An 18,769-nucleotide genomic window follows, 5' to 3' on the forward strand; every position below is an offset into this window, starting at 1 on the left:
TACTCTACAATAACTATAGTACCCTATACTGCCTACAGTCCCCTAAAGTACTCTACAATAACTACACTACCCTATACTGCCTACAGTCCCCTAAAGTACTCTACAATGACTACACTACCCTATACTGCCTACAGTCCCCTAAAGTACTCTACAATAACTACACTACCCTATACTACCTACAGTCCCCTAAAGTACTCCACAATAACTACAATACCCTATACTGCCTTCAGTCCCCTAAAGTACTCTACAATAACTATACTACCCTATACTGCCTACAGTCCCCTAAAGTACTCTACAATAACTACACTACCCTATACTGCCTACAGTCCCCTAAAGTACTCTACAATAACTACACTACCCTATACTGCCTACAGTCCCATAAAGTACTCTACAATGAATATACTACCCTATACTGCCTACAGTCCCCTAAAGTACTCTACAATAACTACACTACCCTATACTGCCTACAGTCCCCTAAAGTACTCTACAATGACTACACTACCCTATACTGCCTACAGTCCCCTAAAGTACTCTACAATAACTACACTACCCTATACTGCCTACAGTCCCCTAAAGTACTCTACAATGACTATACTACCCTATAATGCCTACAGTCCCCTAAAGTACTCCACAATAACTACACTACCCTATACTGCCTACAGTCCCCTAAAGTACTCTACAATAACTATACTACCCTATACTGCCTACAGTCCCCTAAAGTACTCTACAATAACTACACTACCCTATACTGCCTACAGTCCCCTAAAGTACTCCACAATAACTACACTACCCTATACTGCCTACAGTCCCCTAAAGTACTCTACAATAACTATACTACCCTATAGTGCGTACAGTCCCCTAAAGTACTCTACAATGACTACACTACCCTATACTGCCTACAGTCCCCTAAAGTACTCTACAATAACTATACTACCCTATAATGCCTACAGTCCCATAAAGTACTCTACAATGAATATACTACCCTATACTGCCTACAGTCCCCTAAAGTACTCTACAGTAACTACACTACCCTATACTGCCTACAGTTCCCTAAAGTACTCTACAATAACTACACTACCCTATACTGCCTACAGTCCCCTAAAGTACTCTACAATAACTACATTACCCTATACTGCCTACAGTCCCCTAAAGTACTCTACAATGACTACACTACCCTATACTGCCTACAGTCCCCTAAAGTACTCTACAATAACTACACTACCCTATACTGCCTACAGTCCCCTAAAGTACTCTACAATAACTACACTACCCTATACTGCCTACAGTCCCCTAAAGTACTCTACAATAACTACACTACCCTATACTGCCTACAGTCCCCTAAAGTACTCTACAATAACTACACTACCCTATACTACCTACAGTCCCCTAAAGTACTCTACAATAACTACACTACCCTATACTGCCTACAGTCCCCTAAAGTACTCTACAATAACTACACTACCCTATACTGCCTACAGTCCCCTAAAGCACTCTACAATGACTACACTACCCTATACTGCCTACAGTCCCCTAAAGTACTCTACAATAACTATACTACCCTATACTGCCTACAGTCCCCTAAAGTACTCTACAATAACTACACTACCCTATACTGCCTACAGTCCCCTAAAGTACACTACAATAACTACACTACCCTATACTGCCTACAGTCCCCTAAAGTACTCTACAATAACTATACTACCCTATACTGCCTACAGTCCCATAAAGTACTCTACAATGAATATACTACCCTATACTGCCTACAGTCCCCTAAAGTACTCTACAATAACTACACTACCCTATACTGCCTACAGTCCCCTAAAGTACTCTACAATAACTACACTACCCTATACTGCGTACAGTCCCCTAAAGTACTCTACAATGACTATACTTTTAACTTTTTTTTTTAGCAAGAAAACATTCACACTGTTCTCATTTCCCATTACAAATCTACTAGAGACAGGTTATATCTGTCCAGTATCATTTATTTTACTTTAATCCTGGATATATGGAGATATATGGAGAGCATTATTATTAGCATCATGACTTTCTTGATCATTGACTTCTTTTACAAATCAGATCAAATCTCAGTTAGGGGTGTGCAATATCATATCATATGCAATAATACAATTTAATTTACATTTTGTTACAGTAGTGTATTCTTGAAATAATTTTTGTGCTTAAGTGTTTTGTCATATTGCTAAGAATAGTTATCGTGAAAATACCGTAAAATATTGTGATATTATTTTAGACGTTTTATTTTAGATGTTTATAGTAAAAGTTAGAGACCTCTCCCCTGTATATCATTTTGTGTCTGATTTCAATTTAAATGATTATATTTTTTCTGATAAGACCCTCACCCCCCCCTCAAGGGAACCCTCCTGAAATCCAGTTACATCCAATTATGAGCGACATGAATTAAACTAAATATTTTAGAAATTGAATTGACTAAAACTAGACTAAAATAATTTTTCGACATTAAACTTTGTATAAAACTCAAAATCCCCTGTCAAAAATAACTGATACTCCCCTATAATACAACCCTACCTAGAACCGTATACTCCCTATACTAAAGGAGTGTTCCGAAACGGAGGAAAAATATTTTTATTTTGTTATATTTTTATTGTATTTATATTCTGTTACATTTGTGTATCTGTATGTAAGATACTGAAACACTCCAACCTTCTCTCAAGGATTAATAAATGATTATCTTTTACCTGTCATATGATTTTTTCCAGACCAGCGCAGCGACAATAATGCAGGAGAGACTCCACAGTCATTGCAACCCCTCCCTGAAAATGGTGAGTTAACAACTTAACCTTAACTACTTCTAAAGCTTGTGAATTGATTTCACTTGGTGTAAAGACTAGTTTTACTAAATTCAGTTTTGCCACAGATCTGTGAAGAGTTTTTTGCAAAACAAATGTAACAATTTAGATTTCACTGATAGTGTAGTTCCAACAGGTTAGCTCAAGGGAGCTTTGTATCAACCCATATTCATAAAGAATGTAACATGGAACATTATGGAAGTAAAACAGTGTCACCAGACTTTGAAATTTAAAAGCACTTGAATTTTTAGCACTGAATTATTTTACATTGAATTATTGCATGTGATTTTTTTGCCTCTGAATTAAACACTTTAATTTTTCAGTATATCATTTTCACTTATTTTATTTTAATGTAAAAAAAATTCAAAAGTAAAAATTCAAGTTTAAAAAATTCAATTAAAATAAATTCAGGTTGCTCAAATTCGACTGCTAAACTACAACGCTCAAAATTCGCTGTAAACATCCGGGACACACAGGATGAGCAATCGATTCAGTCTTCAATCGAGCCAACAACCAGCCAATCACATCACGCTCAGAAGATCACGTGACAGGTAGCGCCTCACGGCTCAGAGCCGCTCAATGCGAGTCACAGCCCCCTCCGCTGCTCCTCTCGAGTAGGTGAGTGTAAAACAGCTGAAAACAGGGCATTTATGTCAAGGCCAGACAGGAATGAGACTGGTGCATATACAATAAAGTAACTTTATTTAAAGTTATAGAGCAGACAGAGGTAGTCAACGGAAACAAGGTCAGTACCAAAAATACACAGTGTAGAGAAACCATACCATAACCAGAGGACAGTCCAGAGTTCATACACGGGTAGGCAGTATAACAGGGTAGGCAAAAATCCAAAGTACAGAAAACAGTCCAGGTCATACACGGGTATCCAACACAAGGGAGCAGGCAAAAATCAAAGTCGGTAGAAAACAAAAACAAGATCATACACGGAAGATAGCAAGGGCAAGAGAAACGCTTTGTATTGTAGGATTACCAAACAGATACTTGGCGAGGTGTGAGCGTGAGCATGGTCCTTAAATACTGTGGGTAATCAGTACTCGGGGCTTCCTGGTGGCGTCATGTGACGTGACACGTGATCGGGAGTGTGTGTTGTGTCATGGAGTGGTGCGTTCTGGGTATTGTAGTTGTTACTGTGAGAATCGCAGATAGAGCTGGATGTGGGAGACACAGACGTGCTTTCAGCACCAGACATGACAATTTACCTCACCACTGTGGCCATGTAATATCACTTAAACGGTGTAGAAATCCTCACTTTAACCACGGTTTGCTCTGTGGTTTGTAAACATATTAAATTAAGATAGATATCCAGATATACCTTGTTAAACTAACTAACTAAATAAATAAAGCTCCTCTGTTCATTTCAGAAAGAGCTTCAAACACGAACACTAGATCAATTATTTATAAATACAGCCAGACTGTGTGGAAGATAATTACTACTGTAGAATCTGAGATAGTAACTTAGTTAAATTATAGCTACCTATCTTGCTAGTTAGCTGTGGGACTGTGCGATTATAGACAAGATACTACCTAGTTAGCGGTTTGTTTAGCAATACCTTATTGACACTTTGCTGCAAAGTGTGTTGCTTAGTGTACTGGCCACTGTCTAAATAAATATATTGAGCTATATTACACTTACTGTACCCCTCTCAGGCTGGTCCTCTCATTAAATAAAGGAGATTTATTAGAATTGCTTTTTGTCTCTTTACTAACTAATTTAACAGAGATAATTTAAGATATGACCATTATTTATTTTAAGATATTAATTTTTCAGTTTCAACTCAGGCTTTTACTGAGGATATCAACAGTAAATAATAGTCCTAAAATGCTTGTGTAATTAAAATACAGCATGATTAGTCCTGTTTACTAGTGCATCTCAAAAGTGAAAAATATATATTTGTGTTTAATATCGTTCAGTAAACGGTCACATTTAACTTTTTTATTTTAAGTTTAAACTACATATTCTAGTAAACTGGTTAAGGTTAGGACAGTAATTCTGGTTTAATGAACTTTTAGCCAGGTAAAAATGATTTGGAATATGTCACTTTACATGTAGTGTAATGTATAATTTCTGTTAAATTATGAAATTCTCATGATCTTCAGATTTTCTGAGATGCATTAGTAATTGGTTTGTGCCAAAACCAATGCAATAATAATTGCAAAAATGTTTTATATAAATATAAATGAAGTAAATACTGAATCCAAACAACACCAAGTTTAACACAGTCATACTTCTTGTCTTCATTTTCTTAAACAGGTCTCTCAGAAAAAGAAAATATAATAAAAGGTAGGTAATGTTCTTAAAATGTTTAATTATATCCATGTATCAAATGCAGTAATTTTTCAAGTTTCTTTTGTATTCCACAGGTTACCTTTCTCCAAACTTTTAAAGAACAAATAAAGAAATCCAATTTCATGCAGTCTGTGCTGTGTTTATTTGATTTATTTACATGTGCCATGTTCTGTTTTTCTTTAGTTGTTTACATGTGTTCTGTATTTTTTTTTGTATGTTTTAGGCAGCCTCCCTATATTCTGGCACATCATATCATGTTCATCTTGTTTGTATAAATAATAAAAGCTGTTGCAAATAATGTGGTTCCTATTCATAATCCAAATAATTCTGCATAAAATCTTCAAGTGGTGACTTCAGAATATGGACAGATCTTTGTATTCTTTGACTTCGTTCTTTTCGTGGTGAACTCTCCACAGCTGCAAGCTGAAACTTCTTCATCTTCTTTTCAACCTTAAATAAAAACATCAGATTCCCTTTTAGCGACAGCATTTACAAAATGTGATAATTATTATTAACATAAAACATTTAATAAATATTACTAATAATACTCTCTCATGGGTTGCAATATTTGATTCTCATTTATTAACATGACGTAAATATAAATAGAAATGTATAAAAGACATCACTAATAAATATTGCACTGATTACAAATTAGATAATGCCCACACATACATCTAGACCTAGTTACCAGCCTGAGAGGTATACAGTAACTGTAATAAATCTCCTTTATTTAATGAGAGGACCAGCCTGAGAGGGGTACAGTAAGTGTAATATAGCTCAATATATTTGTAGCCCTCTTTTACCACAGAGGGGGTGGTGTTTTTTTATTCTGAGTTCGTGGGTGTGGTTCTCACCTGTTACGCTCCAATTGTTTATAGTTAGCTTAACCTTACCCGATCTAACTTTACTACCGTACCAACCATATACACATAGAGTGGACACAGACACAGTTTTAGAAAGTGATTGTATTATAAAAAATATAAAACTCAGGGCAATGAAAAAACATCAACACAGTGTCAAATATAAAAATAAAATGAATAAATCTTCGGGATTTTCAATAGTCTATAATAAACCACTGACTCCAAATAGCAAATTTAAATAACCCAAGTGATATACACTCTATTACAATGTAGTTTAGCTTAGAGAACCTTAGCGTATATAATAGATCAGATACACTTAGCTTATAGAATAGATCAGCTATAGAATTTGTAGAAAGAGCTCTTAATGATTAATTTAATAATATTTAAACTAAGTAAACCAAATACAATTGAAAATGAACAGATTTAAACAAAATAAGTCGTTTTCCCGTAAACAACTGTGAATAAACTTCTTTAAACCTGGTGAACACCCAGTGAAAGCTCACTTAAATGTGAACTCTAATATAAAACTCAACTCTATAATAGCTGAATTCCCTTATGAGCATTTAGCTCTGTCTGTACTATATTACGGTGACCGGTCACTCTTTAGATACCCTTTATATACACTTTTTTAAAGCCGGCAAAACAAAAGAATAAAATAATAAAAGGTGCAGGCCTGTGCGTGTGTGGATCTCTTATCTTCTACTGAAGAAATACTTCAGTCAGTACCTTGGTGTGGTGTGCTTGCAAACTTGTCCGTCAGCATCTCTTGGTGGAAGACTGCAGAGCGTGTAATGGTGGCCCACCCGAGGAACTCCGAGCAATCCGGTAACTCGGAGCGCTATCGGGCAGCATTCACGTCCCTCGGAGGCTAGACTGAGGAACCCTGAGTGTTCCGGTAACCCAGGACGCTATCAGCTAGCGGTTCTTCCCACGTAGGTTGTTCCACACGGTAAACGCGCCAACTACAGTCCAATACACTGGATTATAAACTGTGATAGAGCTCGTGCTGCGGTTAGCAGCTAATGCTAATGCTAATACGGTCAGCCTTGGTGCTGGGGAAAACTTCTCTGAATGACTCACCCTTATAACGCTATGAGCTGAGTGGCTCTACTGCTCCTTAAACTTGACTAGTAGCAGTTTTCTCTAATTTAAACAGTAACAGAACTGAAAATATATCAGACTCGGAGAACTGTGGAGTCTGCAAGCCGCATAAACTCCTCTCCTTCGTCTCTTTCCCTCTGCTTCTCCTTTTTTCCCGCTCTCTGTCCTGAGCCCGCGCTTCTCTGTCTGTGTGTGAGGCTGCTTGTCCCTCCCCTGAACCACAGGACTACTCTGATAGGAGGAAACGCTTGACAGAGGATCTCTTTACCAATAACCTTTCAGAGCTCTGGTAGTAAAGTTAGATACTGTGAAATACACTTCACTCTACCTTAACATAACAAATGAGTCAGCCAGCTACGCCCCGCTTGCTTAAAAGTCCCACTTGTTAGAACACCTTTCCAATAAAATATATTTCAATAAATGTTTAAATTGCACAAGGTTAGACTAGGGTTATGGATTTAACCCTGGGCTACATCCCCCCCTTTCTAAAAGGTCTGGATGTCCTCATCAGACTGCAGTTTCTACTCGTCTGAACTCTGTTCTGAGATCTTGCCCTTCTGGCTGAACTACGGTGGCACCCGTATCACTGAACGGTGATATGCCAATCCTAAGGCCTCTGTGTACAATCTCTATTGGTAGGTCTGCAGGTTTTCCAAGCTCATCATAGCTCAACCTAACTATTGGCTTAACTGTGCGCTTCTCTTTAACAACTGAGGGAAACCTCTTTAGAGAAGTTGCTTCTGAGAAACAATCACTACCGGCATGGTGTGACATTTCACCCACATTAGGGACCAAAGGCACTCCCCCCTGTTCAGGCAGCACATCTTCGGAACAGCTCTCCACAGCCTCCTCATCATCCTCCTGCTGCATCTCAACACACTCTGCATCAGGAAGTTCGGCTGACTCAGCTTCACTGCTGTCCTCCACTTCACTGGGGTTACTAGGGGTGTCAGCTCTGGTCGGAACTTTTCTCTTTGGAAATAAGCTCTTTAACTTGGACAGTTCACTTCTCCAGTTGTCAGTAGGCCTAGAGTAGAACCTCTCACCCTCAGACTCTGACAGATCACTACCGCTCTCTCTCAAAGGATGTTCACTCTTTCTCTTGGATGTCTTGTTCTGTCGGGTGTGTCTTGCAGGAGCTTGTCGGGGACTGTCGTCTTGTTCAGCTTCTGCTCCTGGCAAACGAATCAGGCACCCCACAGGCAGTAAATGATCTCTGTGAAGGGTCTTTATCAACTTTTTCCCTCTTTCAGGCTGCAGGCGATACACAGGCAGGTTGGGTAACTTTCCCAGCACTACATATGGTTCAGAGCTCCACTTGTCTTTGAGCTTCCCACTTTCTCCAAAAGCACGAATAAGGACACGGTCTCCCTCCTCAAGCTTTTGAGGGCGTACACAAGCATCGTACCGACGTTTGTTTCTCTGATGCAGTCGGTCAGAATTCTCTACAGCCAACTGGTAAGCTCTTTTCAAATTACTCCGTAACTTCTCAACATACTGCTGATGGTGAACACCTTCTTCCACCTGTACTGGTGTCTCAAAACAGAGGTCGATTGGAAGGCGGGCCTCACGTCCAAACATCAGAAGGTATGGAGAATACCCAGTAGCGTCGTTACGAGTAGAATTGTAGGCATGCACTAGCAGTGCAACTTTTTGGCTCCATTGCCGCTTCTGGCTTGGCTTCAAAGTACCCAGCATGGAGAGGAGGGTCCTGTTAAAGCGCTCAGGCTGTGGGTCACCTTGAGGGTGATATATGGTGGTATGTGACTTTCTCACTCCAAGTAACTGAAGAACCTCCTTCACCAACTTGCTCTCAAAATCCCGCCCCTGATCGGAATGAATCCGCGCAGGTAACCCGTAATGGACGAAGAACTTCTCCACCAACACTTTGGCCACTGTCAAGGCCTTCTGGTCACGGGTGGGGTAAGCCTGGGCATAACGTGTAAAATGATCAGTCACAATTAAGATGTTAGAGATGCCTTGAGAATCAGGCTCCAAGGACAGAAAATCAATACAGACCAGGTCCAATGGGCCATTACTGGAGATCTGTTGCAGAGGCGATGCTCGGTGTGGAATAGTTTTTCGGACCACACACCTACCACAATTGTTGATGTAATTGGTGACATATGACATCATTTTTGGCCAATAGAATCGATCTCGGGTCAGCGCTAATGTTCTCTCAATGCCTAGATGACCAGACTCATCATGGAGAGACTTCAAAACTTTCTCTCTGTACTGCTCAGGCAGAACCAACTGAAGACCTGTTTCCCCTCCTGCTTTACTAATCTTTCTATGCAAGACGCCATCCACTATAGAGAGTTTCTTTTCCTCTCTCCTGAACAACGCAAATTCAGGGCCAACATCGGAACTGCTAGAGGGCCATTCTCCCCTCAGCACTGCTTGACGCACTTTACCAATGACTGGGTCATTTTCTTGGGCAAGTCTCAACTCTTTTGAACTCACTTGTTCTGACAAACTAGGAGTTAGCTTAGTTGGGTAAGCGTAGCACTCAGGTATAGCTTGCGGAGATGCTCCCAAGCTTTCAATGCATTGTGACATCTGTGGGGACTTACTAAAGTTGACCTGTTTGCACACAGTCTTAACAGTGTGTGGAGACAGCCATCCTTTGTCCTCAGCCGCGTTTCGGGATAACAAATCAGCATCCACATTCTCTCTACCGGGCCTGTACTGGATCCCAAAGTCATACGTGGACAAAGCTGCTAGCCACCTATGGCCCGTGGCATTCAGTTTAGCAGATGTTAGGACATATGTGAGCGGGTTGTTGTCTGTCCTCACAGTGAACTGTGCACCATACAGGTAGTCATGCAGTTTATCCACCACTGCCCACTTTAAAGCCAGGAACTCGAGTTGATGAGCAGGATAGTTTCGCTCTGAATTACTAAGCTTCCTGCTGGCATAAGCTACAGGTCGTAGACCCTCTGGAAACTGCTGGTTCAATACTGCACCCAACCCATCTAAGCTGGCGTCAACATGGAGGATGTAAGGCTTGTTGGGATCTGCAAAAGCCAGGACGGGAGCATGAGTGAGGCAGCACTTGATCTTTTCAAAAGCTTGAGTGCACTCTGGTGTCCATCGCTCCTTAAAGGGTTCAGACTTTCGGAGATATGGCTGTTCCTTCTTGAGAGCTTTCCTTTTCTGAGTAGGAGGGTAACCTCTTGTTAGGTCAGTCAGTGGACGCACAATAGCAGAGTAGTTGGCGATAAATCGCCTGTAATACCCACAAAATCCAAGAAAGGACTGCAGAGACTTCAAGTCAGTTGGTTGTGGCCAATGTGAGACAGCATTGATTTTATCAGGGTCTGTAGCGATCCCAGCAGCAGAGACAATGTGTCCCACATACTTTACTTGAGTCTGACAGAATTGACACTTATCAATAGAGACTTTCAGACCGTGCTCTTCAAGTCGGTCAAGGACTCTGAACAACCGTTCTTCATGTTCGGCGAGTGTCCGTCCAAAAACTATGACATCGTCTAAGTAAACTAGACACTGCAACAAGTTCATGTCTCCCACCACCCGTTCCATCAGTCTCTGAAACGTAGCGGGGGCCCCAGTGATCCCTTGCGGCATTTTTTCGAATTGGTAGAATCCAAGGGGACAGATGAAAGCGGTCTTCTCCTTGTCTTGATCAGCCATCTCTATTTGATAGTATCCACTTCTGAGATCGAGGACAGAGAACCACTGACTGCCGGATAAACAATCAAGAGCATCATTCACTCTTGGGACAGTGTACTGATCTGGAACAGTTCGGGAATTTAGCGTGCGATAGTCAACACACATTCGGATCTTCCCGCTTTTCTTTCTGGCAACTACTATAGCTGAATCATATGGACTTCGAGACTCTTTAATAATTCCTGCGGCCAGCAAATCCTGCAGGTGGCGGCGGACATCATCAAGGTCTGCAGGTGCAAGTTTACGGGACCTCTCTCTAAACGGTCGTGGATCATTGAGGCGGATTTCATGCTCTACGCCCTTGGCAAGGCCCACGTCCCACTCGTCTACTGAGAACACGTTGGTCCTTTGAGCTAGTCTATACACCAACCTTTCTTTCCATGCCTTAGGGATGGGAGAGTCTCCGAAACAGAAGAGCTTAGGATCGATCTGGCCTTTTGTGCTTGTTGTGGCCTTAACTTCAGTCACTACATCAGCTCTGTAGATGTGTGCTATAATAGAACCCTTTGGAATGGCTCTATCCTTGACAGTCTCATTCTTGATCCATAACGACACAGTTTCTTGCTGTAAGTCAGAAGGAAGCAGTACACATGGAGGAAATGTGACACCAGACGGTAGCATACTTTGTGAGTCGATGACCAGAATGCTTGGTTTCTCTCCCTGGTTAACCACTGCTTTACAAACAGCATGACAGGACTCACCAGCAGGGATGGTCAGCGGGCCTGGACCTACCCACTTGACATGTCCTGAACATTCATCCACTGGCCTGTTTTTCAGACAGGATTCTCTGCAGCGTTCTGGAACAGTATTAACACGCCATACTTGAGCTTGGCGAGGGGGATCTTTGTGTTTGGACTCACTCGGACCATGATAAAAAGATCTTGCATTTGTACCAATGATCACAGGCACCTGGTCGGGTCCTGGGGGGTCTGGACACACCAGTGCTAATATGGTCTTGGGCTTCTGACGCTTTACGTCTTCGAGGAACTCGATACTAACAGCCACATAACCTCGGTAGGGATAGCTTGAGTCTCCTAATCCCCAGATGGCAAGGCTAGAAATGGGTTGGAGAGGTATATGCTGCAGATGTTGTAGGTACCATTGTTCAAAAATAATGGTTACCGTGGAGCCGCTATCCATCAAAGCAGTACAGCTTCGCCCTTCAATGATCACTTGGCTCAATGAAGACTTTCCCACTAGACCTTCAGGGAGACTTGGAAGCTTGGGGGTGTACACTGTACTGGTCTTGACTTTACAGGCCTTAGCATTACTCTGGCTCACTGGAAGTTCAGCTTTGACATATGAAGCTTCAGTGTGTCTTTGTCTTTTTAACGCACTAATCAGCTTAGAGATGACTTTACTGGGGTCTTCAGCAGCCATACATCTCCTGCTTACATGACCATCTTCCCCACAACGGTAACAAAAGAAGGTCTCCTTCTGACTCTTCTCTGTAAACTTGTCTTGTGCGTCTCTGTGGGCTGATCTTGGAAATCTTGCTGTAGCATCTTGGCTCTGACTACTCCTCTGAATTTTTTGGGTAGTATCTTTAAAGGTGACTGCCATGGTCTGGAGTTGATGTTGCATGTCACACACTTGTTTCTGTAGGCACTGGACTACATTTCTCTCTCTCAGGTTGGATGTTTTGTTAGACTGCCTTGGTTCATCCTCCACCTGGGCTTGTGAAGCATCCAATGTTTTCACGGACAACTTAGAGAGTTTTGTCTTTAGCTGCTCAATCTCAGTTCGCAGTTTGGCTGTTTCAGAGGGGCTTGTTAGTGTATCCTCGGCAGCACTAAACTGTCGCACTGTAGCTTTGGATGTTCCGGTTGTGTTCTTTTGTCGCACCAGTAGCCTATCCTCTTCCTCACGTACTTCATTTAACAGCTCAAGAAATTTTGGAGGGCGGTTACGGCGTTCTCTTATGCGTAACTGCACCAGCATCAGTTCAGACTCAGTGGCCCCTCTTAGCAGTTGTTCTATACGAGCCCCATCTCGCTGAGTTGGTAGAAGTCCTCCTTTCTGTACAACTTTGGTCAAAGCTCGCTGAATTCGTCTCAAGAAATCTGACAGTTTCTCTCCAAAGTGCTGTCGCATAGATCTGAAAGCTATGTACATGTCTTCTCCAGACTCTGTGGAGCCAAAAACTTTCTCCAGAGCTGCTATGTAGTCATCAGGGGTAGCATCAGGATCATTAGCCCGAACAGCTTGGGCTATATCAAATGCTGGACCCTTTAAACTCTCCACTATTCTCTTTCGTTTCTCACGAGCTGGGAGCTCAACTTCATCTACCATCAATCGGGCTTGTTCCAACCAGACATCAAGGCTCTCTTCACCAGCTGGAGTAGGGACAATGCCTGAGAAGGGTCTAAGCCGTCTGAACGCATGGTTGTCATATGAGGGTTTTGCAGACTTTTCGATGAGAGTTTCAACTACCTTGAAAAAGGTATCCATGGGAATGGACGACGGAGTAGCTTGCTGAGCAGGTTCGGAGTACGGGTGGTCTTCTAAAGGGCTTGGTACTGGTTCTGGAGCGGCAGGGGGGGTGTCTTTGGTCGCCATTACTACAGGGGTGATATCATCAGGCCCAATAAGTGCCCACGGCCTACCCCCCTCTAAATGAGTTAACTCACGAGGTACATACTCTGCACTGACCTTACCTTTGCACTCACATAGCACAACAAGACTTTGGGTCTGTGGCTCAAATAAGCGCCCCCGTACACGCACCCTCCCGAGAGCTTTAATGTGTTCCAGAGCTTTCTCAATATCTCCTGTCTCAGTATCTTCAGGTATCTGACTCACTACTAAAGCATGGCTTGGATCTACACCCTCTCCCTTACACCAATTCTGCAGCAGCGACATTTCAGCATCACTTAGAATACTAAAATAAACGTAGAATATCAGTGTTTCCAAAAAAAAAAAAAATTATTTAAATAGTCCACTCACTGAATATATGGAAGGCAAATAATACACAGCGAAATTTACTATGACTTACTTATTAGGTTAACAATAAGAATAGCTATGGTGGGGTATACAATGGTATATACAATATAGTTAGAAATCCCAGCGGTGCCTCCAATTTATGTAGCCCTCTTTTACCACAGAGGGGGTGGTGTTTTTTTATTCTGAGTTCGTGGGTGTGGTTCTCACCTGTTACGCTCCAATTGTTTATAGTTAGCTTAACCTTACCCGATCTAACTTTACTACCGTACCAACCATATACACATAGAGTGGACACAGACACAGTTTTAGAAAGTGATTGTATTATAAAAAATATAAAACTCAGGGCAATGAAAAAACATCAACACAGTGTCAAATATAAAAATAAAATGAATAAATCTTCGGGATTTTCAATAGTCTATAATAAACCACTGACTCCAAATAGCAAATTTAAATAACCCAAGTGATATACACTCTATTACAATGTAGTTTAGCTTAGAGAACCTTAGCGTATATAATAGATCAGATACACTTAGCTTATAGAATAGATCAGCTATAGAATTTGTAGAAAGAGCTCTTAATGATTAATTTAATAATATTTAAACTAAGTAAACCAAATACAATTGAAAATGAACAGATTTAAACAAAATAAGTCGTTTTCCCTTAAACAACTGTGAATAAACTTCTTTAAACCTGGTGAACACCCAGTGAAAGCTCACTTAAATGTGAACTCTAATATAAAACTCAACTCTATAATAGCTGAATTCCCTTATGAGCATTTAGCTCTGTCTGTACTATATTACGGTGACCGGTCACTCTTTAGATACCCTTTATATACACTTTTTTAAAGCCGGCAAAACAAAAGAATAAAATAATAAAAGGTGCAGGCCTGTGCGTGTGTGGATCTCTTATCTTCTACTGAAGAAATACTTCAGTCAGTACCTTGGTGTGGTGTGCTTGCAAACTTGTCCGTCAGCATCTCTTGGTGGAAGACTGCAGAGCGTGTAATGGTGGCCCACCCGAGGAACTCCGAGCAATCCGGTAACTCGGAGCGCTATCGGGCAGCATTCACGTCCCTCGGAGGCTAGACTGAGGAACCCTGAGTGTTCCGGTAACCCAGGACGCTATCAGCTAGCGGTTCTTCCCACGTAGGTTGTTCCACACGGTAAACGCGCCAACTACAGTCCAATACACTGGATTATAAACTGTGATAGAGCTCGTGCTGCGGTTAGCAGCTAATGCTAATGCTAATACGGTCAGCCTTGGTGCTGGGGAAAACTTCTCTGAATGACTCACCCTTATAACGCTATGAGCTGAGTGGCTCTACTGCTCCTTAAACTTGACTAGTAGCAGTTTTCTCTAATTTAAACAGTAACAGAACTGAAAATATATCAGACTCGGAGAACTGTGGAGTCTGCAAGCCGCATAAACTCCTCTCCTTCGTCTCTTTCCCTCTGCTTCTCCTTTTTTCCCGCTCTCTGTCCTGAGCCCGCGCTTCTCTGTCTGTGTGTGAGGCTGCTTGTCCCTCCCCTGAACCACAGGACTACTCTGATAGGAGGAAACGCTTGACAGAGGATCTCTTTACCAATAACCTTTCAGAGCTCTGGTAGTAAAGTTAGATACTGTGAAATACACTTCACTCTACCTTAACATAACAAATGAGTCAGCCAGCTACGCCCCGCTTGCTTAAAAGTCCCACTTGTTAGAACACCTTTCCAATAAAATATATTTCAATAAATGTTTAAATTGCACAAGGTTAGACTAGGGTTATGGATTTAACCCTGGGCTACATATTTATTTAGACAGTGGCCAGTACACTAAGCAACATACTTTGCAGCAAAGTGTAAATAAGGTATTGCTGAACAAACCGCTAACTAGGTAGTATCTTGTCTATAATCGCACAGTCCCACAGCTAACTAGCAAGATAGGTAGCTATAATTTAGCAAACTAAGTTACTATCTCAGATTCTACAGTAGTAATTATCTTCCACACAGTCTGGCTGTATTTATAAATAATTGATCTAGTGTTCGTGTTTGAAGCTCTTTCTGAAATGAACAGAGGAGCTTTATTTATTTATTTATTTAGTTTAACAAGGTATATCTGGATATCTATCTTAATTTAATATGTTTACAAACCACAGAGCAAACCGTGGTTAAAGTGAGGATTTCTACACCGTTTAAGTGATATTACATGGCCACAGTGGTGAGGTAAATGCCCTGTTTTCAGCTGTTTTACACTCACCTACTCCAGAGCAGCAGCCGAGGGGGCTGTGCTGTACTGAGGCGCTACCTGTCACGTGATCTTCTGAGCGTGATGTGATTGGCTGGTTGTTGGCTCGATTGAAGACTGAATCGATTGCTCGTCCTGTGTGTCCCGGATGTTTACAGCGAATTTTGAGCGTTGTATTTTAGCAGTCGAATTTGACAGGTCGAATTTGAGCAACCTGAATTTATTTTAATTGAATTTTTAAAACTTGAATTTTTGCTTTTGAATTTTTTTTACATTAAAATAAAATAAGTGAAAATTATATACTGAAAAATTAAAGTGTTTAATTCAGAGGCAAAAAAAATCACATGCAATAATTCAATGTAAAATAATTCAGTGCTAAAAATTCAAGTGCTTTTAAATTTCAAAGTCTGGTGACACTGTTTTACTTCCATAGAACATTCTCTTTCTATACGTTTCTAAAACTTGCTTAAACTATTGAATAAGTTGCTGTATAGTTTCTTAACACTGTTCTGCATATTCCCACTATTATAATACACAATAACACTTAATGATTGATTTATGATCCATAGGGGGCTAAGGGATGTTAACAAGTAAACTCAGTAAAGGATTGTTTATTAGCTGATCAGTTGGATCAGGTGGAAAATACACAATTTCAGGGCAGAGATCAGGGTTAAGAAACTGCTTTAAACTACCAACAAAAAGTACTGCACTAAATTCTGGCTATCCTGTACATCCAGCTTCTAGATAACTAGTTAGCTAAATTAATTTTTTGTTTATTATAGCTTACAGTAAGTCCTGTAATCCTAAATTAATAAACACAGTTTGAAAATGAAATAGTTATTGGCTGATCAGGCACATCAGGGCAATAAACTATATATACATAGTTAACTGATTAGTTAAAAGCTGTATTTTGCTAAGCACACAGTGCGTTTACTCTGTATGTTTTGATTTGGAGATGAGTATTTTTACCCAGCTATCAGCTCCAGAAACTCATCTCATCACAATTTACATGGTTAGCCTACCATTACCTTTCTTTTGGAAAAATCCCTGTTGATCCAGATTTATTTTAACGTCAACTACAGATGCAACCCGCTGTTGTCAGGTCTCTAGGATCTCCTCTCACACACCCGAACTCTATTTCCCAAAATCCCACTGGCCATGACGTCACCGTCAGCCGCTCACTCTCACCCAATCGCGTTACGCTCCCCCGTTCAGAGTCACCTGTATTCTAAGAAGTTCCGGTTCATAGTAATTCCATGTTTTGTATATATAGGGTTCGGTTAACGTCTGTTCTTCGCGAGGTATTGCCGACTCATGTTGCGTACTGAGCGTTATTCCAAACCCTTTTCTGTCTGCCCTTTTGTTATGATCTTTTTGCCTGTATTACGGATTTTGCCTTTTGTCTTTGCCCTTATCGGATTAGTTATATTATCGGACTGTCTCTCTGGCTTTGGATCTTGGACTGTCTCCTGTATTACGATTCCTGCTTCAAGTGTGAGTTTTGTTCAACCTGTTCTCTGGCTGTGGTATTCTGTTTACAACTCTGTAAATAAACCCGCCTTTACCTTTTACTCGGCGTGCGTCTCTCCTACCTGTCTGGCGTTACATAATACCTCGCCGAAAAGACAGATGGCTGAGTTTAAGGATTTACAACAGGCTGTAGATAACCAGAGGAGATTGCTCGGGCAGCATAGCCAGCTGTTCGAGGGTCTCACTCATTCTGTTAGCGCTCTCACCGCCCAGCAAACCGAGCAACACTCCCAGCTAGCCCAGATAACCGCTAGCCTCCAGGGTATCTCTGCTCAGTTAGCCCAGCTGAGCATAGCCACCCCAGCTAGCTTAGCTCCCGCTAGCCAGGCCCCGGCTAGCTTAGCTTATCCAGCCCCGGCAGCAGCTGTTTTTTCCGTGAGCAAACCGGATAAATATGACGGCACCCCTGATCTGTGTAGAGGTTTTTTGCTCCAGATGTCGCTATATTTTTCCAACATGCCTTGTACCACCGACAGAGCTCGTGTTTCATTTTTTGTTTCACGTTTAACCGGCAAGGCTTTGGATTGGGCTACTGCTATCTGGCCAGTGGTAGAGAATGGCACCTATGAACAGTTTCTGAACGAATTTCAGATGGTTTTTGATCACCCTCATCAAGGACAATCACAGGGGGAGTTATTGGTTCGTTTACGCCAGGGAAACCGTTCTGTTGCGGATTATGCGCTGGAATTCCGTACGCTAGCGGCGGGTAGTGGATGGAATGAGCCAGCTTTGCGCGTTATGTTCCGTAATGGATTACATCCGGACATTTTAACCGAGTTAGCTTGTAAGGATGACGGTCTTCCCATGAATGACTTGATTTCCCTGGCTATTAGACTGGATCAGCTGAAACGTAACTCGTTTGTTGGTCAAAAGAACACTCCCACAGCGGCTCACCTGGCTACTCCCCGCGCTTCTGGATTTACTCCCCGCGCTGCTGGATTTACTCCCCGGTTCTCCACCTCACCTCGACCTGCTGCCATTTCCTCTACTCCAGAAGAACCGATGCAAATCGACGCTACTAGGCTATCGAGAGAGGAGCGGCAACGACGCATCCAAGCCGGTTTGTGTTTATATTGCGGTGGAACTGGTCATGTGCTGCGGAATTGTCAGATTCGACCCCCCCGAGCATTAAATAACAATAACACTCCTGGCTACATACTCGGGAAATCCTCTCCACACGCTAAAGGGGTAAGCGGTCTATACTCTGACATGATTTCTAAATCTATCTTCATATCTATTGTTCTGTTCTGCCAGTCTGCTTCTCCTTTTGTGTTTCCAGCACTAATTGA

General features: G+C 41.6%; 1 protein-coding gene across 1 annotated transcript in view; it reads left to right on the forward strand.

Moving 5' to 3' along the window:
- Window positions 1-6,865, forward strand: part of LOC125788842 (H-2 class I histocompatibility antigen, TLA(B) alpha chain-like) — a 113,312-nt gene extending 106,447 nt beyond the window's left edge. Inside the window, exons 14-15 of the mRNA XM_049472719.1 lie at window positions 2,739-2,801; window positions 6,702-6,865. Coding sequence (XP_049328676.1) covers window positions 2,739-2,801; window positions 6,702-6,865 — 227 coding nt within the window. The remainder of the gene's footprint in view (window positions 1-2,738; window positions 2,802-6,701) is intronic.
- The last annotated feature ends 11,904 nt before the right edge of the window (window positions 6,866-18,769 follow it).

Source organism: Astyanax mexicanus, unplaced genomic scaffold (assembly GCF_023375975.1).
Source record: "Astyanax mexicanus isolate ESR-SI-001 unplaced genomic scaffold, AstMex3_surface scaffold_31, whole genome shotgun sequence".
NCBI classification, from domain to species: domain Eukaryota; kingdom Metazoa; phylum Chordata; class Actinopteri; order Characiformes; family Acestrorhamphidae; genus Astyanax; species Astyanax mexicanus.